This window comes from Larimichthys crocea, chromosome VIII (assembly GCF_000972845.2).
Source record: "Larimichthys crocea isolate SSNF chromosome VIII, L_crocea_2.0, whole genome shotgun sequence".
Taxonomy (NCBI): Eukaryota; Metazoa; Chordata; class Actinopteri; family Sciaenidae; genus Larimichthys; species Larimichthys crocea.
In genome coordinates, this window is record NC_040018.1 from 4,241,022 (window position 1) to 4,262,849 (window position 21,828).

At 42.0% G+C, this 21,828-nt stretch overlaps 1 protein-coding gene across 2 annotated transcripts in view; it reads left to right on the forward strand.

Annotated features, from left to right (window-relative positions):
- The window catches only part of LOC104922780 (CD151 antigen), a 25,048-nt gene extending 3,415 nt beyond the window's left edge, over positions 1-21,633 (forward strand). For both annotated transcript variants that reach the window (XM_010735707.3, XM_010735705.3), the window contains exons 2-8: positions 1,497-1,581; positions 6,003-6,194; positions 14,538-14,612; positions 18,229-18,333; positions 19,322-19,480; positions 19,694-19,780; positions 19,881-21,633. In XM_010735707.3, coding sequence (XP_010734009.1) covers positions 1,498-1,581; positions 6,003-6,194; positions 14,538-14,612; positions 18,229-18,333; positions 19,322-19,480; positions 19,694-19,780; positions 19,881-19,940 — 762 coding nt within the window. In that variant the 5' untranslated portion in view covers position 1,497 and the 3' untranslated portion in view covers positions 19,941-21,633. The remainder of the gene's footprint in view (positions 1-1,496; positions 1,582-6,002; positions 6,195-14,537; positions 14,613-18,228; positions 18,334-19,321; positions 19,481-19,693; positions 19,781-19,880) is intronic.
- Positions 21,634-21,828: the final 195 nt, after the last annotated feature.

The window sequence follows — 21,828 nt, forward strand, 5'->3', positions numbered from 1 at the left end:
CATTAGCTTACTAAATGGGATTTGTGGTGAGAGTGTCAAACAGGTGGAACCTCTCAGCTTTATTTACCGTCTCGTTTAATGTGCCCTTGAGTAAAGATGTCACGTACCGTATAAAAACCAAAGCTAATAATTGTTGCTCTCCGTTAAGTTAAACCCTCGTTTCCAAAGCGACGCTTCTCCTGTTGTGTGTTTAAAAGAATGCTTGGAAAGGGACGCTTCCTGTCTTGACTCAGCTGTTTCCTAAAGTAAAATGAGGAGTTGTCAATTAAGTCTTGTTTGAATTTAATTAACACAATCACGCTAAAAGGGCCCCCACCATAGCAGATGGTCAACAGACACACACACTCATTCATTCATGTGGCACTCATATCTGAGTTGACAGTAGTGTAACGTGGAGGGGTGGAGGAGCAGCAGGAGCAGAGGCAAGCAGAGGAGGGCGAGTCTGGGCTTGACTGGCAAGTGAGGTAAAAAGAGGATGTGAGAGTTTGGGAACAAAGACGACATGAAGGCAGCAAGTGTTGTTCCCTGATGTGATCTGTAAATCTTACAAGCTTCCAACTCAAAGAGTCGTGTTTGGGATTGTTGCGGTTTGAACATTAAGATTGTCGGGATAAGCTTCACTTTTAACCATTTAATGTAAGTGCAACTAATCGTTTTTAACTTTTAACTAATAAAAGATCTTTCTTTTAAACTCCTCGCAGCGTTGGGTGTTGCCGCCAGGCACCGGAGCTAAGCGGGGCGGTTATAATTTCTAGCCTTTGGCTACCTCTCCGCTCCTACTCAGTGCTTAGTCATGGGTCTCTCTGCATACACATGTAATAACTCAACTCGCTGACTCTGCCTACGCTGCTGATCTGATGCTCACTCCCCCACGTTTCTGCATTAGCACTGTAACATCTCATTTGTTAAAAGCACCTCAAAATATAAGGAAAAAAAAGGCTCTCTTCTCTGTGCCAGCTACTGGGCTGCATTGCACTTATTTAGCTTGTTTGTGTTGTTTTAAATGGCTATCGAATCATTGAGGGTATCATTCAGCGTAGAGCTGCAGCATTTTTGGTTGTTTATTAATTATTTTAGCTATTTTTAGTAAAAAGTAAAAATGCCAAATATTGTCTGGTTTTGACCGCTCACGTGTGACGTTTTTTTGTTTTCTTTGTAACATATGAAAGTAAATTACATATATTTGTGTTTTGGACTGTTATTGAGTTGATTTAGCACATTTTTGCTGTCAAAAAAGTATGGGTTCAGCATTGGCATCAATACGTGGGTTAAGTATTGGCACTAATATGACTCCTGCTATCAGAACAGAGTTTTTATAAGCTGAACAAACATTGTACAAGTCACCGCAAGAGTCACCTTTATCTTCACCAACACATTTCCTCGTGAGAAAGCTCCTGATCACAAGCTGAGTGTGCCGACTGTGTCGTGGGAACTTTAAAATGACTCCTGCTGTGTAACGTTGTCAGATCTGACCTGAAATCTGCCGTCTTTTGCAGCATGGGGGGCTACGAGGAGAAAAAGGAGACATGTGGAACCATCTGCCTGAAATACGTCCTGTTCACCTTCAACTTTCTCTTTTGGGTAAGTTTCCATTCTGGCATTGTCGAGCCTGCACAGAGGGTTTAATTGCCAAGCGCTTGCTTCTCAAGCACATGCATGCTTTGTGCAGAGCTTTCCCAACATGCAGGCATGTCTAAAGTGAGCTTTCATACAACCTTGAATCTTTTGTCTGTTAGGGTCAAATGATCGACCAAACTCTGTGCTGTAAGTGTGCATCGCACTTTTCAGACCTGGTTCAACTTTGACCTTCTGTACTTGCTGTAGTGACACAATTTTGCAGCCTAAAATGTGAGCCAGACTCAGATTTGGAAGCTGGGCACATGAAATAAACAAAGTCAGAACACAACAGGGTAGAGTATCAGAGTTTTGTTCAAGAATCCAACCTGGATAGTCTCAGTTTCAGTGACATTTCAGGCTGACTGTGGAGCTTTGACCAGTCTGACCACAGTGTGACATCGGGCTGTGTTTTTTTTTGTTTTTTTGGCACCCCTGAACTGAAGTGATGTGCCAAAACGTTAAACTGTACATCTGCCATCAGGATGCGTGCTGGAAAGAACGGGACCTTTTTCAATCAATCTAATTAGTTGTAAAACAACGGGACTCTCATATGATTGGTTTGCTGTTATGACCCACTCAGGCACTTTTTACATTTCCATTCACACGATTTCAAAATGACCTAACCTACCAAATTTTATGAATGTAGACTGTCCACACAGACTGACTCAGATATGTAGTTTTACTGCAGGTTCAAAGTGTGTCAGATTCAGGGGACAGAATATGGCAGACATTTGATATAATATGTGTAACCATGGTTTTATTAATGTTGAATCACCCGAAAATAAGAATTGTTCTGTTTTTTGTTACCTTACAATGAACCTTCAATGAAGTCAGCCACACTGATCATTTAATTCATTTAAAAAAATCCAGCCCAATCCCAGATAAAGGTAAGAAGATGATAGTCCAAGTTTGAGCTTTAAAATACAGTGAACACACATATGCACAGCCTGTTTTCATATTAATATGAATAATTAGCTTTTTACATGCCATAAATAGGAAAGATTATCTGATGAATCCTTCACAAAGCCTTTTTTTATTCAGGCTGGCTGCTATTCCAGTTCACAGAATCAGAGCCAAGTCGCATACCATCACAGAGAACACAGAGGATGCATTCAAAGGCCCCAAAACTTTCCAGTGTCGGGAACGTGGCGTTCCAGGGTGGAAAATTAACAAATAATTTCATAATGTGAATGTGCGGAGTGTAAAATAAGAGTCAAACATCAGTGCAGCTGCCTCGGTGTCAGCAAAGGAAAGGTGTGTGTCTCATCCTCACTCGCTCTCAGTGTGAAATCGCACTCGCAGCACTCTGCCCATATGTGATGATCATCTGTGTGCCAAAGAATCAGATCTCTCTGAAACTAGCAGACAAACAGCGCCGAGTCTTTTTGGTGCCAGATGCCAGAGTTACAACCATATGGATGTTTCAGAACCAAATCAAATCTTTTTGACTAAATATGACTTCATATCTTTTCAAATACTTCGGTGTAACAACATGCATTACAAGCTAGTGAAAGTACAAAGTATGTCAGTCTTTTTTGGGGCCCTCATAGACTTCACAAGGGATGTTTTTTTTGCCCTCATCATTTTTTGAGATTTATTTTGATAGTGACAGGGAGGTAGAGCAACAAAGAGGGGGGGGGCATAATGCAGCAAATGATGCCACTGTGGCAAGGCCCGAGCCTTTGTACAGTACATGGGGTGCATGCTCTGCCAGGTGAAGAAGCAGGGAGCCCTCTGAAATATTAATCAACCCGGTGATGTATTGGTTTGGCCGTGTTGATTTAAAGGGACTAAAAGTCAGTTTGGGTTTTACACATTCGTCCTTTTCAGGTTTTAGGTTGAAATTATTCACAATTTTGACATTAATGAAACATTTTTTTAGGACAGTATTTGTTTCAAAATGCACAAAAGTTCGATTTTCAGAAATATCATGGTCTAACAGCGACACAGTGCTGTGTTTGTGAACATAAACAAACCCTGTAATCATGAAGGCCAAGGCTGTAATTTGGAATGAACAGAGCCAAGCGTGGCCTTTTTAAACAAAGCATTCACCATGGCAGTGATGTCTTTTAATAATTAATATTATTACACTGCATTAAAGATCAGACTCAAATGCAGAAACAGGAAATATGTTTGATCATGAAAGAAAGTGTCATCCAGCTAACAGACTCTTTATTTAGTTCAGGTTATATTAGCTATGATTACTCGCCATTTGTTTTTGTTTCTCTGACATGATTTTATTATTTTAGAGCAAAATCCAGTCACCAGTAACAGTGTTGCCTGCTAAGCAAGATAAATTCACCTGTTGGCCTCGTAAGTGGACAAATGCAGTGACATAACATCCCCGTGGGATCCTTTCAGACTTTTTAAAATGTTCCACTTCATACCGCTCGCTGCCACTGGAGGTCACCAAAGTTTGAATTTCCCCCTTGTTCAGCTTTCAATTAGAAAATATTGAATTCCTGTGGTTCATTGAGTTTTAACAGCAGATAAAGCCACAGCAGGCAACATGTTCACCACATGGAGTGATTACTGCAAAGACTGAACCCCAGTCTGACTCTCGACGCTGTAGTTCTCAGGGCCGGGGGTCTGTCTGTGGGATGCAATGTTTGGAGAGTCGTGAGATGCTTTATGCAATAAATAAAAAAAACAAAAAACTATTTTATTATGACTTTTTATTATGAAACATCTCTGACGAATCAATCTGTAAGTAATAAATTGAAGACATCTTAATAGGAAACACATGTTTTTGATTGAACTGTTCATTTATCACTTGCAGCTGGTGACAGGGGTCATGTGTAGTTATTACATAGTAGTAGTAGTAGTAGTAGTAGTAGTAGTAGTAGTAGTAGTATACAAAAACACTGAGTTAGTGGGCTTGTGTACACTGTTCTGACCTGAAAGATGCTATAATTGTGTTGCAACAGCAGCTAATCTCCCCTCTGGTTAGTGTTAATTAGTAATAAGCAGAGCACTGTGGTTACTTTTCAACATAGATTGAACTGTTTCCACTGTTGAACTCTTATAGTGTTGAGCTCAACACTATTGTCCTGTGTGTTTTCCAAGCACACCGTCTCTGGGTGTGGTACAGTCTGACTCAGTGTCTCGCTTCCCTGGCCATCGTCTTCCATTATGAATTAAATCTAAATTAGGCAGCCCGTTCGATTGATGGTTTTGGCACGATGACAGGTTTCTGTTGCAGTGCCGCACCATCTGCTGACTCGTCATTGTGATCTCTTAATTTTCCTCGTATCCTTTTTAACTGTTGGCTTAGATAATGCTGAGGGCGTCGGACTACGTTATACGCCGGTACGAGGCACTGACTTTTATGCTTGTGATTAAGCTTAGTCTCTCCCGTGGGCTTAAGGATTTATGCCTTGTGACTCCTCTGACTTTAATCCACATGATTGCTCTGTTTGGTTAGAGTCAAAACATTTAAAAAATGCTCATTACACAACCAACAATTGTGGGAGAAAAAGAGCAGGATTTAGGGCTGCAACTAATAATTATTTGAACTGTCGATGATTCTGGAACTTTTTTTACTTGAATAACTGTTTAGTCTGTAACGATGGTGTCTTTAATTTGCTTGTTATTTTCCGACCAACAGTCCAAACCCCAGAGATATTAAATTTGCTGTCATTTATAAACCTGCTACACACCGTGACATCAACATCAAAATTGACTCCCTATGTTTTCCCCCGACTAGGGTAGCAAGAAATGCATGCTGCTTGGTACTTTACAACATAAGAAAAGACTCAACGTGCTACCCAACTCCTCATACAGGTTGTGGTCATCTCACAACTCAGTTACTGTTAACACCCTCCCAGAAACCCTTTCAGATGATGCGGAACACAGTGGTGCCCCTGCTCTTCACTTATCCCAAAGGGCACATTACCCTGCTGCTCAGCGAGCCCGCATTAAATAAAAATCCCTAATGGTTCTCTACAAAGTAGTCTCCGGTTCTTGAATGCCCTTATACAGGTGTATGCTGCCATCTCGACAACGACATTCAATTCAATTCATTGAAAAACAATTGAAACAATTCATAATTTTTCTGTTTTGACTAATTGATTAATTGAGTTTATATTTTTATTATGGCGGTCACAGACGCAGTGACAGCTCTGTATCACTGACCTCAGCAGTCGAGTCATTCACAATTATCTTGTATAAACTGATTGAAGATTAGATGATCTTTAATGGCAGCAGTGGGTCGTTTTATCAGCTCACAGTAACCATTAAAAGTCTTCTCCTTCGTCACCTTGAAGCCAACTTGGCTGATAAATATTTCAAACCTGTGTCACTCTGTTTTTTTTTTGTCTCCTCTGTGTTGTTCGGCATTGCTGCTTCAGTGACCAGAGTCTCACTGACATGTGCTCTCCTCCCAGTTGGCAGGGGGTGTCGTAATGGCGGTGGGCGTTTGGACCTTGGTCGAGAAGAGCGACTACATCAGCCTCCTCTCCTCCAAGACCTACGCTGCCTCCGCCTACATACTGGTCCTGGCTGGAGCCATCGTCATGGTAACAGGCGTGCTGGGCTGCTGTGCCACCTTCAAGGAGCAGAGGAGGCTACTGCGAGTGGTAAGAGATCACGTCAGGGTAGAGAGATAACAGGAGCTGCACACGGCGCGCATGTGAAAATATGTCTGAGACAGAAATGAATCTGTCAAGATGAACAAAATCAAACCAAATTGTGTAATAATTTAAACAATAAATAGTGCATGTAACGGAGACTAAAAATGCACAAATGTGTCAGTATGTATGTAAAATAAAGTTAGAAAAAGATGAGGAGATAAACTAGAATAAATAAAAAATAGATACATTATAAGTTTTATTATCCCTCTAAAAACAGTCTTCATAAAGCAAAGTATGTTTGTGCAACCATATCTTCAGCAATCATTCTCCATTTTCCCTCTAAACACTAATATGTCAGGAGTTTATATTAGCCATTTATATTGCGACAGTCACTCTTGTATTAATTATAATTTAATTATAATTAAATGTCTTCTTCATGTATGTCTTCTCCAATATCTTAAATTCACCTCATTTCACTTCTAATTCTGAAGAAAAACTATCAAAGCTATAAAGATATATCAACCAAAGTCATGCACACTTTTAATCAGGAGAAATTCACAGCAGTGTTTAATGTTTGACTATGTTGAGTGAATTATGTTGCCATTACAGGATTAGTAACTTGCCTTGGTGAGAATGTAACATGATAAAACATTGTATAAATAAGACAAATACTCCAAATACCAAACAAACTTTTTAAAGTCCGAAGGTCAAAGAGCCTCCCTGAATTCTTTGAAGGGATTGTGCTTGTCTCAAACTTAATCCCTGCCGGTCACCACAGGCCAACACAAATGTACAAAACAAAGGCGAACACTGATTCTGTATCACGCAGGCGTTTTTATTTCTTCTTTTTCGCACAAAAAGTTTCTGTCCTGTTTTTAATACAGATGGCTAACTAGCACATTGTTGGAAGAAACAAAACATTTTTTTTTTTATGTGGTGATACTAAGCAGATGTGAAGCCACAGAAGTCTCACAAATTAACATCCAGTGAAGAAGTAAATGACGTACTCAGACTGATTCTGTGAACATAGTAATATCTGTGAAGAGCAACAGGATCGTTCTCCAGCAGATCACTGAGGTCGTTCTGGATTTTGCTTTTCCACTCGAGAATAAGCTTTAAGAAGTGATAGTGGTGCCACAGTAACGTGCACCAAGGCCGTGATGTCAGCCGCGATGTTCAGGGTCAAACAAAACTGGATACAGTAGGAGCGTGTATGCCCATATTTGATTTGTCACACTCTGTACACAGCACTGGGGTTCTGCCAACAGCGACACCTGCATGGCGCCAACACCAGCTCAAAATACAAACACACAGAAGCACTGTACTGTTCACACACTCATGCTAAAAAAACACACAGCTCGGGCCCTCGTCTACACATTTGACCACGGTTAATTTGTAATTTATGCGTGCACACCGCTGTGGGCGTTTGTGTCGTACAAATTTTGCAGGAACATGCGTCATCTTTCTTCTCACCAGAGACAAGTCTACAAGAATTTGGCACAGCCAGACATTTTCAAAGAGATAAAGCAGATGCCAAAACATAGCCAGTTCCCACCAGGTGTATTTATAACTAGCACTCATTAAGTAGCAAGAGGATGATGGCATCTAGAACAAAGTTAGGCTCATGTATTTAATTAGTTTTTCAACTTTTCACATAAATAGTGACACAAACAATTGTGTGTATTTTTGGTCAGTTCAATTTGACTTAGTGTTGTTGTGCTCTGAGAGGCGGAGATCAAGACCACTTTTTAAAAGCCTTGGCCTCATCTCAGTCTCAGACAAGGACCGGTTAAGGCCACAATTGTGGGGATGTCACTTGATGGCCTGATTTATTTGTCAATTTTCTTGGAGGAGACTGCTCTATACTGTCTGGTCTTGGTCTTGGTCTTGCACTCTGGTCTGGGTCATGGCTTGGTCTCCGTTTAGTTGGTCTTGACTACAACGCTGCCTCATACGTCAGTGCTCATTTCATTGTGACAAATGTCATATTTGTAGCACAGGTGCACCACACGTACACATATTCAATACAAGCAGTTTACAGTAGTCCGAAAATATTGAAATATTCAGTAACGGGCAAGAGGAGTTTCTGGTTTATTATTCATATGAATATTTCTGTAATTCCTTTCAAGAGTAAAACAGCAAAAACTAGTTGTATTTGACTTAAACTAGACATCCCACTTGAACGAGTGTGAATCTTGAAACACAAAAATATAAACGTCTTTGTATTTTGTGCAGGATACAAATAATTTTTGTCCAGATTGAATATTGAGCTGCAGATTCCCAGGACAGCCACTGTGCTTCTGTGTGGCTTTAAAACATAATTGAAAAGTCTGTAGAATTGTGCTCGATAAATGAAGACTCCCACCATGTCCAGATTATTTGATTTATAACTCAGGACTTATGTGTAAATCGAGATGTGTGCTCCACCTCCCCCTCCCGCCTGTTGTGTAATTTTCAAGCACTCGGTGCATCCCGAAGAGTTGAGATTAGGTCGATGAATCACGGGGAAGAAATGAACTTGTCGACAAGGAGAGGTGCTATAGAGATTGTTAAAGAGGGCGAACATAAGGTCCGGGATGGCGGTGTTGGTAGGAGGAGAGGTAAAGTAATTGTTTTTCTGTATGTGTTGAGTGCCTCCACCTGCTGCGAGTACACAAGGGCTGCGGTGATTGCCGACACTGTCCCCCGTAACCTAAAGGTCACAACTTTCGGACCACAAAAAAAAAAAAAAGCTGATGCAGCCGCAGCATCTCCGGGAACGCTCTGCAGCACAAAGACTTAATAAACTCGCTGCAGCTGATTAAAGAGAAGGCCATGTCAGGCTTTCTGCAGGACTGTCGGCACCATACAAAGTGTAAGAGAGGTCAGTGAGACAAAGGAAGAACGAGGAAAACTCTCCCACGGGATGAAGGGCGTGGTGTGCGTCTGCAAACACACAGCTTTATTGTTTTGTAGGAGAAAAAGCGACAGCACAGTGTAATGATTCAGGGAGGGGAGGGAAGAACTTTCCCCTTCCAAATGACGGAGCCAAATGGAAAGCAGTCCTAACAGAGGCTGGCTCCACCTGCGGAGAAACTGACTTCATGCAGTTTGACCGGACATATTAGAAGTCTGACTGTGTCTCAGTCTCCTCTTTGCTTTTCTCTGCACTTCTCACTTTACATATCCGACTTTCTGTCTTTCATTTAGTCTCTTTATATTCCTCTCTGTCTCTCTTATTGGCAATAAAGATTAGATTTATTATGGTTCTAACTTCTAGAGTACAGCTGCTTAAATCATTAATCATTCAAGAAACATCAAAACATTTTCTGTAACCGCTTATCCCCATCAGGGTCGTAGTTGCAGCCAATCCCAGCTGACTTAGGGCGAGAGGCGGGTTACACCCTGGACAAGTCGCCAGTTCTTCACAGGGCACATAGAAGACCGTGCCACCCAAACGTCAAAACATCTTTGAGAAGATGTTCATCACATTTTCCCGTTCCAAGTTTACAGTTAATTCAAAAAATGAGGAAAGCACTGGGGCGCCCTGGTGGTTTAAGGCTGAGTCCTTGCTTCAGCAACCCCGGTTTGACACCAGCCTGTGGTCCTTTGCTGCATGTCGTTCTCCCTCCTGGCCTGCTTTCCTGTCAAATTAAGGCAAAAAAATGCACAATCGGGCGATCTGCTGGAGCGTGCACCACATGTACGAAAGACTCCTTGCTGCAGCGGTCCATGGTTTGATTCCCCTTCTCTCTTGCCCTATTCTCTCTTGCCCTACCTTTAAGGTTAAAAGCCCCAAAACGTCTTTAAAAAATGGCCAAAAATAACATAGTTGTCAACATAAATGGGGTTTATACAAATGATCAAAGACACAGCGGAGCACTTACTACCACATAAGAGGAAAATGCTCAGCCGGAGCACTCATTCCACTTCCTCCCTCTCTGTCTTGTCTTTCTCAGCATCTATTTTTCTTTTATCTAGCCATATTTGTTGCTTCACTTTCTTTCTGTTGCATTGTATTTATATGAGACAGACCGGCAAAGCTGTAAGCAGAGACAAAGGTTAAAAAGATCTCCTCTTCATTGTTCAGTTTCTGTCTGGCTTTGCAGCTCGCCGCCTGCCCGTTCTGCAGCCTGATGAGTCTTTCATGACTAAGTTATGATCATCGCTCATGTGCGGCGAGCATTTATTCAGCCGCTCGGCAGACAGATTTTTAGGCTTTAACAAGGGCAGAAAGATCTTTGAAAAAATGACATCAGAACTCATTCCTGCCCATTTAAATGCATTTCCATATCTCGTTGAGTAACATAAGTATAACCAGGTTGCATATGTTTTTGTTTTGGTGCTTAAATAACCATGTGGAGAAAAATAAATGGTCGGCTGCAAAGTGGCAGGTTTTTTTTATCGAGTTGAGATCACAGCCATGAATCACAGAGAAGGAATGAACTTGTCGGGAGGGAGGATCGGAAGAGATTGCCAAAGATGGAGAACATAATGGGAGTTCTCTGTGTGTGTGTGTGTGTGTGTGTGTGTGTGTGTGTGTGTGTGTGTGTGTGTGTGTGTACTGCTGACTTTATGTCACACATCAAATGAAGCAAATTCATAGGACGACATCTTCCCGGTACATCTTAGAAGTATTAACATTTTTAACTTGTTAAAACTCTTTCGTCTTCATCCAAAATCTTTTTATTTAGGAATTACAAATCGTCCAGAAAACAATAGCTGACATTCCTTGCATTTATTCTCTAATAAATCAGACTAATCATCATTATTTATATCTTCTATTTATTGTTATCATCCTACATTTGCTGCAATTGGTGCAATCATGTGCACTCATATCACACCTACTCGTATTGACTGCCAGCAGGCTGACATAAGCAGTGGTATACAATATATTATAGGCCAATTCACATGAATATCATTATTATTATTATTAATAATAATAATGTAATGAAGAAAAAAGCACATCTGGTAATGTCAGTAGAAACCTGCTAGCAGCAGTCATGTAGTCAAGACCAACTAAGCTGAGACCAAGTAAAGACCAAGATGTTGCAGTATTTACAAACTGCTGTGCTTTTCTTTCAGACACTCTTACACAGTTAATGGTAATTCAGTGATATCCCTGCAGTTGTGGTCTTCACCGGTCTTGAACTAAAATCTAGAGTTCTGTTTTTCTGAGACTGAGTAAAAATGTGGTCGATTCTGAGAAGAAGCCTTTTAATTAGTGGTCTTGAGCCTGCTCTCAAAATCAAGACCGATCTTGAGTACTACAACACTAACTGGCAGAACCACTGCTTGAATTATTATTTAAGCCCTTGTGTCTTTGATAGAGAAGTGAGTCATGAATCAGCTCCTCAGGTGAACGATCGCTGTGACACAGAGTAGCATGCTGCAGCGACGCTTTTTGTTTTTACACTTTTACACTCAGAAAAACGTGCTTTACTGCCAGTCAGACACAAGGCTGGAGTCAGTTTAATAACCACCATCTGTCGGACACAGTTTATTAAAGTCTGCGTTGAGTTAAAGATGGTTAAAAGCTCTACATGATGAGCCGTAGAAGGTCAGAGTCCACCATAGAGCTAAAAGGTCACTGGTTGAGTCCACCACGTGCTCAAGCGTTATCTGTCTGATTAAAGTCACCTTCAGTGTGACTCTAAACCACTCACCCAGTAATTGTAAAGGCAGCAGTACACTTCTAATGAAGTCTGAAATAGAAACAGTGCTACACAGAGCTGCATACAAATGTGTGTATCCTCTCTGCAGTTATGCGTCGTTCCTTTTTTTATGTACACTGGATGCTGGTGAAAGTGCATGAAGGTGAAGGAGGAAAGAGGTTAGAAAACCTCTGGAGAAAAACAGCTGCTGTGAAAGAGAGACACAAAAGGCCAAAGGAACTGTTCGGATATTTTTGAACAACCTCGGCGAGTTTACCGTGCGATATTTCAGCCAGGAAGCCACTGCAGGTTTGCAGGTTTGTACATACGAGAGTCATTTTGGCAGTCATTACACTGTGCCCTTAAGTCGCCTGGGAGAAGAATGGCAGCTCAGACATAAAATGAGTGTGTCTGTCAGAGAGAGAGAGAGATAGAGTGTGTGTGTGTACGCGCAAGCGCCTGAGATCATGAGGAGTCCTCTAGAGTCAGTAATTTAGTCGCCCCAGTCTTTACAGCCAACAACAGGTCCTCTGTCACACTCTGTACACATCACATCTGTCTGAGAAGTGTGTGTTTGTCTGGGTGTGTGAGAGAGAGAGAGAGAAAACAAAGACAGGCCCTCCTTTCACTTCATGTTTTCAGCCTCACCTGTAGCTACCTCACTGGGAGATCAAATCCTGCTCTGCATGGGTGAAATTATTAGAAATGGATATTTATTTCAGTCATTTTGAAAGTGTGGGTTTTTGTTTTTTTATTATATAGTACTACAGGCACTCATCCACCATTTGCTGCCTGACAGATACTGCAGTTTTTAAGTCCAGTTGCCCAAGCTCTTCTCCAAGCAGAACGAGTAGAACGTGTCGGTTGCTGTTCATGAAAACACAATTCAAAGTTAGACTCTTTCACGGCCGCTACATTACAAATAAACACAGCAACACATCCTCAAAACAGCCCAGGCCACGCTTCATCCTCCTCACTGTGCCTGCATGTGTTTAGCTCAGCCCAGACCAAGACAGACCTGCAGCCCTTTATAGAGACGGAGAGCAGAGGAGAGAGATGTAACCTGGTCGCTATGTTTTTATAGAGTCCTGACCTCACACCCTGCACGCTGCCATATAAGTACACATGCAAAACAATAAGTCACTGAGTCCCAGAGTAACGCTTCAGGATCACTATTATGTATGGAACAGTTACTATTTGGGGCAGAGATGGAACAACGCCTGCGAGTTGGTTAAGGCAGGCAAATCTAGCAGCACTGCCTCACACCAAACACATCCTCCCAATTTGGTGGTCTATTCAAGCTGCAGAAATTTGACATCATTCCCTTTTACTCTGTCTGTGCCCCTGCTACCCTGCATCAGTATCATTTTCACCGCGCCCCAACATCCACCTGCAGGCTCTGGGAAGGTTTACAATATTTGCCCATGGCTCCTGAATATCTTTATCTGAGTGGAGAGATGAGTTTGTAGCCTAGACGCCTAAGTCTAACTATATTCTGCATTTCAAATGTGAGGTATATGACAGAACTGTAATATGTGAAGGTATGTGTGAAGGTAATATGTATTTAATTACTGTCTAATCAGTTGCTTGGCATTTAAAGTATTGAAGTATCAAAATTATTACTAGTGGGAGGAGTGTGAGATTTTGAAATACACCAAATCTTAACATGAAGGATGTGCTCTTCACACACCTGTTTAGGTTTGATTCTTTGAATCTGGCGTTCTAATGTTTGGGTGTGTCTGTATCTGTTGCCGTACTCTTCAAACCATCAACACAACATCAAAATGCATCCGCTTAGCATTCAGGCTCAGAGCCCCTCAGAGATCTAATCATGCCCAGGCCATCAACCAGGCCCGATTTTCTCTTTCTGATAGCAGCAGGCCAGAGGAATTTGGGTCAAGGATTTGGTCTGATAGTATCTCGTCTTGTCTTTAATTTCTGAAGAAACTTGGCATGAAAAGCAGACCTTCCCTCTGACTCCCATGGGCCTCATCACGAATCAGATACCGACGATAAACTTGGAACAACAAACCTCACTTAAAGGCCACTGTGCAGTGACTCAAAGTTTGGCAGCTTCGAGCTTTAATAAACCAACTTTGAGCCAAAGAGAAACGAGAAAGCTCAATTTGCTGAACTTTAAGTTTTGTCATCTGTTGTGAGGCTTCGTTTTATGAGCTGGCACAGTCGTACATTCAATATGCACTACTATTACCAGTTTATTAGTTACACCTGTACAATGAAATGCAATCCAGAACTTCAGCCCTCCAATAAAACCGTTCTACGTGAAGCTTTTTTAGGCTGTACTTGTAGTGCAGTTGTATTTAGTTGCACGAGGCGAAAGAACATCAGGTGGAAACAAACATGACTCCAAGTGATGATACGTTTCTTCATAAATGCAGAAAGTGTAAATAAGTAGCTATTAATAAACTAGTTTGCCATTATCAGCCTAAAAGGAGGTGATCTGTTAATGTCCATGACTTGTTTCTGCTGCCTTCAACTGCCCCAAAGATTAGTTAGAGCAGGTTTTTGTTTCTAATTAATAGCTCAATAGACTGTGACCACATCTTAGCCGCTACATGTTTCTATTCGGCTTAAACAACCTTTCTAGCAGCGCTCCACGTGTGACTTTAAACGCTCCCACATCCAATTTTAAAGCCACCTGTCGCTTCATGAAATTACCATCCACTAACTGTATTTTCTTCTCTTTCCTCTCCAGTACTTTGTCCTGCTGCTGTGCATCTTCCTGTTGGAGATCCTGGCTGGCGTCCTGGCTTATATCTACTACCAGCAGGTAATCCCCCTCTTGGCCAAATTCACATACTTTTAAAAAGTAAAAAAAAAAAAGTTCTTTCAAAAATATTTTACAATGCACCCCAGGATTTGTATGTTGTTAGGTTGTGAGGAATGACGGAGGAGCTGGCAGCTGACAGATATGGGAGGACTTTATATATATTTTTGAAATGACAAAAGAAGTTATTTCAAATGTGACATAGAGGTTAGGATTCGTTTTAAGTAATAATACAGTCTTAACTGGATTGTGCAGGGTTCAACACTTACTTTAAAGAATGCTTGACATCCAGGCATCAGCCTTTGGTCGCCGAAATTAAAAAATATGGTTTCCATTTTTAGTAAATAATAGATAATGAAAATGTGACATGGAAATTAACCTAACCGAACATATATATGATATATGATAGTCCACAAGTGCAACAACACGAGACGCAGCAGCCGGCTAATATTAATTACTAAGGACAAAAGCAAAAAGCCCAGTTCTGCGTCTGTTCACAAAGCTCTTGTCAACATCAAAGTCAGTCCCAGATTTACTCTTGTCCAGCAGCATCTTGCCTGGTCACTCTTTGTTTCACTCTTCGTAGCTTCCTCCGTCTTCCTTAGCCCAGTTACGTAGCCCACTTGCCCAACTCCTTCCCACCCCAGACCTGAAAACCTCCTTTTCCCGATGGTCTAAAACACATCTGCGGTAAAAACACTTACACTCACCCAGTGTTCTGAGCTCACGGTCAAGGCAGCTTGGCTACCAAAGTGAGCTAAAACTGGCTAGCAGCAGCTATAGTTCACAGAAGTTTACTTTAGTGCAGAAACAGCCATACAAGGAGCAATTAATCTGATTATACCTCAATGTAGCATCAAAACCATGCATTTAAATCTGTTATTTTATGGTAGAAAAGTTACACAATGTTTCTTTAAAAAGTCGAGGAATTATTTTGCCATTTATTCAAAATCGTTGCCAGTTGCAACTTGGCAATCTTTACTGTCAGTTTGTTTTGTTGGCAGTTTAGTAAAGTACATTTTTGTATTTTGATCCACATATATTTCATAAATCATTTGGTTTATTATCAACTCTGACACTCATCCCCTGATGTTAAAACCCGATGTCTGTGTGCAGCAGTCATCATATACTCTGCTAAAACGCCAATAGCGCATTCCTGGCACATCTCCGGAGCCTCTTAATCTGAGCACGTAGTCTAAAAGGTTGTAATAAAACACAGACGACTGTCTCGGTTCCCAGGTGGCGCGTGCTGCGCTGTAATTATAACCACCACAAAAAAATCCAGCATGATGAATGAGATTGCAGAAAGAGAATATAAGACAACCCATTAAAAATACAAATATCAGACTAACCGTATTACTCGTGGTACATTTAGTCCAAGTGGAATGAAAAATGCCTCCAGTAGTACACATAAGAAGGCTAAGTGTACTGTGTCAGAGTGCTTTTAAAGCATTTTGGTATGATTTTGAACCACTACACACTTAAAATGATACACAAAGTAATTATTGAATATTCAAGGATGGTTAAAAAGCTGCTTAGCTCTACAAAATGTGTTTTAAATGCACATGTTTCTGCTTACAAGTGATTATTTCTTATCTCGTGCTCTGTAGTTAATGTAAAAACTGACAGCCTCCCTTGGCACATTTCAGCTCTAACACTGTAGAGTTATAATGACTGCACTGCGAGCAGCCACAGATGAGATTTCTTTTTTTTCTTCTTACCTTGTGTAATATTAACATGACTTTGCTCTCCACCGGCATCAGTCCCACCCCGACTTGTCTTAAAGCCTGGTGGCTTGTAGCTCAGCAACAGGACTTTTCTCAGTCTAGAGGTGCTCTGATATCATTATAACTGCCTCATTCATAATACACAACTCGTCTGAACACGAGCCAGTCGCTGAGCTCTCTCCTGCTTCCCAAAGCTCGGTCTCCTTCACTCGCTTCAAAAGATTCTTGCCTTCTCGTCTTCTCTCCCTTCGTTTTTTCCTCATTTTTCTCTCTGGTAATTAGTTGTGAGAACTGTGAGAACACCTCAGGAAACCCGTTCCACACAAACACTTTATCTATATTTATTACTGAGCATATTTGTGATGAAGAGCCATTTTGAAGCTCTGTGGCTCCGGCCGTCGCCATGTTGACTGTCCTGCGTCTTCCACCTCCATGGTTAGTTTTAAAAATCGGCAAAGACTTGGATCATCTGCGGACCTGAGGTGGGCTGAATGACGCCTGAGTGCTTAAACAAGCCTTCTTTAATAGCACCCACCTGTCAATCAAAGTGGTCCAGCTGTTAATTATGTATAAATCTAAGCCTTAATATAATTTGAATAGGTGAGTTATATACAAATGGAAAACCAGGCTGTAAACATGTTTATTTCTGCTGTGAAGTTGGACATTTAAACATGGGGACTTATGGAGACTGACTCGTTCTGGAGACAGCCTCAAGTGGCTGTTTGAGGAACTGCATTTTGGGCACTTTGGCATTGGCTTCACTTCACACCCACAGAGGCCCCTTGGTGTCAGGATTGCCTCCTTCAGGCAAAGAACGTTATAACTACAGCAACAAGTGCGGCTGAAAGCAGAAATAGCATTGCTTCATGGTGGAGGGGTTCCAATAGTGTAGAAGCAGTTTGGTTACAAACCAGATGAACCACAATGATTTTTACACAATAATTCCATGACCTGAAGCAACAGCACCCAGTGGAACGCGAGGAGAGCCCGTAACCAAGAAAACCAACTAAATGTTTGTCTTTAAACAAGTTTAAAGTGTAGATGAAGTCAATCACACACTATAAAAAAACGATTCACCTTCTGGTGACACTGTCGTCTAACCAGCAGACCTTTGTCTACAAACGCTGACATGTGCGCCTGTAAACTGCTGCTGTCGGTGTGTTGTGAGCAGGCGGTCCAGGTTGGGCTTGAACAGCATGGTTCACACCTGTGGCTCTGCAGTCGGATAATACCGACATACATCACCCGAATACATGCGTGAACTCACCTCTGCTCTTTTTTGTATGTGGCTACACATGCAGTGCTGTTCGCTCACTGAGTCATCTTCAGGTTAGTGCCGCAGTGTTTTCCAAACTGTCAACAGGTAAAATGAAACGCCAGCCCACCCCCACCTCCCCCTCCACGTCCCCTCCTGTTTCCTCCTCTCCTCTTTGTCTTCACCTCCCGTCTCTCATCCTCCTCTGCCCTCCCTTCCTCACTTCATCATTCATTCCCTTGATATCTCCTTCATGCTTTGATTTACAGTGGTTTCCCAGCTGGCTTGTTGCCATAGAAACTGAGGCCCCCAGACCTCCATGCTCCTCCAGCGAGCGTTTTCTGCCACTGGTCTAGAGAACAAAAAAAAAAAAAAGAAAACCCCAAAACACCGACTTCCTTTCTGCCTTTCGCCCCGGTTTCATCTGCTCCTCTGTTGTTAGAGCCGCTGTCCGTGACGTGTAGCGTCAGGAGAGCGTTTAAAGCCTGCGTGCCATAAATCTCGTCAGTGGCAGAGTCAACAATCGCAGCTAATTTATCACTCGGTCATGCTCTACGCTGGCCTGCAGAATTTTTTTTGTGTCGCTATGTAAGTGCGCTGCTTGTGCATTTATATCTGTGTCTGTGTGTCTGAACAGTTAAACGAGGAGCTGAAGCAGAATCTGAGGGAGACCATGACCCAGAAGTATCAGCAGAACACCCATGAGCAAATCACCAGGGCTGTAGACAAGCTGCAGCAGGAGGTAAGTCTCTGCATAAAGGGACGGATACCACGTTTATAAGATGGAGGTTAATGTAATCTCACAAACTGCGAAATGACAGCTGGTGTTAAAGCCCACCGGATGCATTTTAGGCGGTTGTTTGCGTCCAACACTGTCACATTAGAAGTGAACCAGAGCTCCTAAGCAGAAGTCATGTGGACTCGCACGTTGCTTGTTGATTGGACAGTGTTTAGTAACCTATCATCCCATCAGATTAGAGATTTTGGTGATGAGGGCGAGTCAAAACAAATCCGATCCGAGCCCCTTCCCTGACTTGAGCTAAGGATGATGGACTCATCTGCACCCTCTGCTCTAATTTCCCGTCTCTTTTTTGCTTTTAGCAGTTGACAGCACATGAAGGAACGGATAAATCTGAGCTGCTTCACTCTGCTCATTTTTGGGGGTTTTTATGCTCAGTACGAGACGCCCCGGGCTGTCAAATGTCAACATTTATTCTTTGTTCTTTCCTCTAAACTTTTTATTTTCTATCATTCCCAATAATGTATGTGGACTTCTCACATTTTGGGGAAATACACTCATTTCTTGGCAAGAGTTCCTTTACACCACTCTTGTGTCTGTCAGGGCTAATAGGGGTAACAAAATCAGCCGACCACAGCACCTCTTAAGCTTGTTAATTTACACTCATCTCATTTATTCAAAAGCAAACTGTAAAAATGGCACGTTGCCGTAGTGTGCTGGACTATTTAAGGATTGGGAGTTGTTGCCAGGCAGCCAACGGGGACTCCATAAGTTTACTGCCGCTGTCAAAGGAAAAAGCTAAGTTAAGCTAATGACCACTCGCTGTAGCTTCATATTTACTGCACAGCTATCAGAGGTCTATTTCCCAAACTATAAAACTATCCTTCAACAGATTACGCTGCTAGTTTTGCTCATCTTTGCTGGAGTGCAGTATTAAATTCTCTACTTCTTTGCTACTGTTAAAGTTTCACTCTCAACGTGTCTCTTTCAGTTCAAGTGCTGTGGCAGCAACAGCTCATCCGACTGGGCCGAGAGCGTCTGGATCCGCTCCCAAGACGCCAAGCACCGAATGGTCCCTGACAGCTGCTGTAAGACTCCCACCGAGCTCTGCGGCATCAGGGACCACCCGTCCAACATCTACAAGGTGGAGGTGAGAGGATGAAGGGTGCGGGTGGGGCTCGATCAGTATTTCCGTCACGTCTCCCGAGTGTGTCAGCGCTGAGATTTCAGCAGCGTACGAGTAGCAGAGGGAGAAGAGCTGTCATATCCGAACCGTATACATGACATTTGTTTGCAGGGAGACTTCAGTAACACTCCCACGCCAGCTGATGCGACATAAAGACGTGCTTTGTTTTTCATTTAGGGCGGCTGCATCACCAAACTGGAGAAATTCATCTTGGACCATCTGAAGATCATCGGAGCAGTGGGTGTTGGGATTGCCTGTGTACAGGTGAGCAAAGAACGCTTTGCAGCACATAAACAGATTAAACAAACGTACGTCTGTGGAGATTGCTAAAGTGTGTTTTTCTTCCCCTCTATCCAATCTCCAGATCATAGGGATGGTGTTTACATGCTGCCTATATCGAAGTCTGAAGGCAGAGCCGTACTAAGAGAAGCAGAAGAAGAAAAAGTGTGTGGGTGAGGGAGGTAACTTCATCACCGCGTCATACTCAAATAGCCCATAGGTTCTTTTCTTTGCCTTGCACATAGGGGAAGAAAAATTTGGCGAGGGATCAAATTGCACATCTGAGGATCTCATTTTGGTAAACAAAGGGTGGAAAAACACTACGAGGTATCTTGAAGTAATTAGGCACTCGAATTGCAGTCTCAGCTACATCTTCGAGATTACAGCGCTGTGAGAATAAAAAAACCTCTGAGAGCGACTGATGGGGAGTTTTAACACAGATCGTGTGGGATACTAAATAGTCTCTGGGACCAAAGCATTGTAGTTTTCTTCCACTCAGAGTCCCTTGATGTACATTTATGCTTGTAGACCAGGTGCTGCACCAGGGAGTGGTGTAAAGATCGGTGGAGTAAAACTGGCACTTTGCAGAAAATGTTAATCCTGGTCGCAGCAGCTTGCCTACACCCAGCAGCACGGTTTAACAAGCCTACCTCTGGGGCCTCCTTCATCTGCAAGAGCATTTTGTTTCCACGCTACGTACTCAGTCATGCATTTCACATATTCGTTCGATAGCGGCCTTTTTAAACTCTTGAGCTGTTAGGTTTTATATCTTGTAAATGAATATTTTCTGTAACACTTGAGGGGCTTTCTTTTGAGCTGTAAGGTGTGTCTTCATAGTGACATGTCAGTGTTTTTAATCATGTTTTTAAATCAACAAGATCAAAGATCTGCTGAGCAGAACACAGTTATCCGTTAATGCCTTGTTAAAAAACAGAAAGGTACATTCAGTCAGGATCCAGCGCTGCAGCGAAAACCGAGGTTATTCCATCCAAGAACCAGAAGCTGAGCCGGATCTAACTTTTAGAAAAGGTCGCCTGGCGGCTAATCAGACATTCAGACTAGTCCAATCTCCACAAATGTCACTGAAACTGGTGGATTCATGGACTAAACTCTGATACTCTGCCTGTTGTTGTGTTTTGGCTTTGTCATAATTACACTGCACAAAGAAGTGTAGTGACACAAAGAAGTGTAATTTGGTTTGTGTCCGATGGTTTGAGAGGGCATTGGTCGAGTGACATAGACATTGAATGAGAGTGAGGGAGCACCAGCATCGATAAAGCCGGTTAATCAGCGAAATAAAAAGGTTCCCCGTTCCCGTCAACCCAACACTCCGCCGGACAACCGCCTGATCTTTACTGAATGTACCCGACCTGTGCCATTTGACACAAAAACGCCAGTATTTCAGCCAATGTGTAATGTCTGATGTTAATGAAGTTTGTGTTTATGATTCCTACAAGCAGTGTCACTTACATCGCTCATAAGAAAGTGCCTCATGTTTTCTTTTGTATACAAGGGATTTCTCCACTGATGCCAAAGTTGTCCAGCGTAACTTTGTGTAAGGACCTACTGTATCCAGCCTTATTCACTTATCTACTGATGTCACTCTTTTTAGATTGTTTCTTTCATAAATGAAGATTTTGTTTACTTTTCTATAGACCATGAATATATTATTGTATTTAACGAGACACGTGGTATGAAATGATACTCTCTCACTGTTTAGCGTTGATCTTTTTTCGTATGTGCCTCAGAGACAAACACTGAATTAATCTGCTGTATTTCTGTCTTTGTGATAATGCAGAAATAATTTTTAGGTTGAATAAACGTTCATCAATAACACACCTTCTGCTCTGTTTGCTTTCTCAGGTGACAAACTGTGTATCAATTAGCATTTTTTTGCATTCAGTGTGACAGATTATGATTTGTAAAAACACCAACTGACAACTTTAAACAGCGGTACTGCACAAATAGAGAGGGAGTCTTTCATGTTACAGTTATCAGGTCATGTCATCCCAAAAACTGCCAAAAAAACTGTG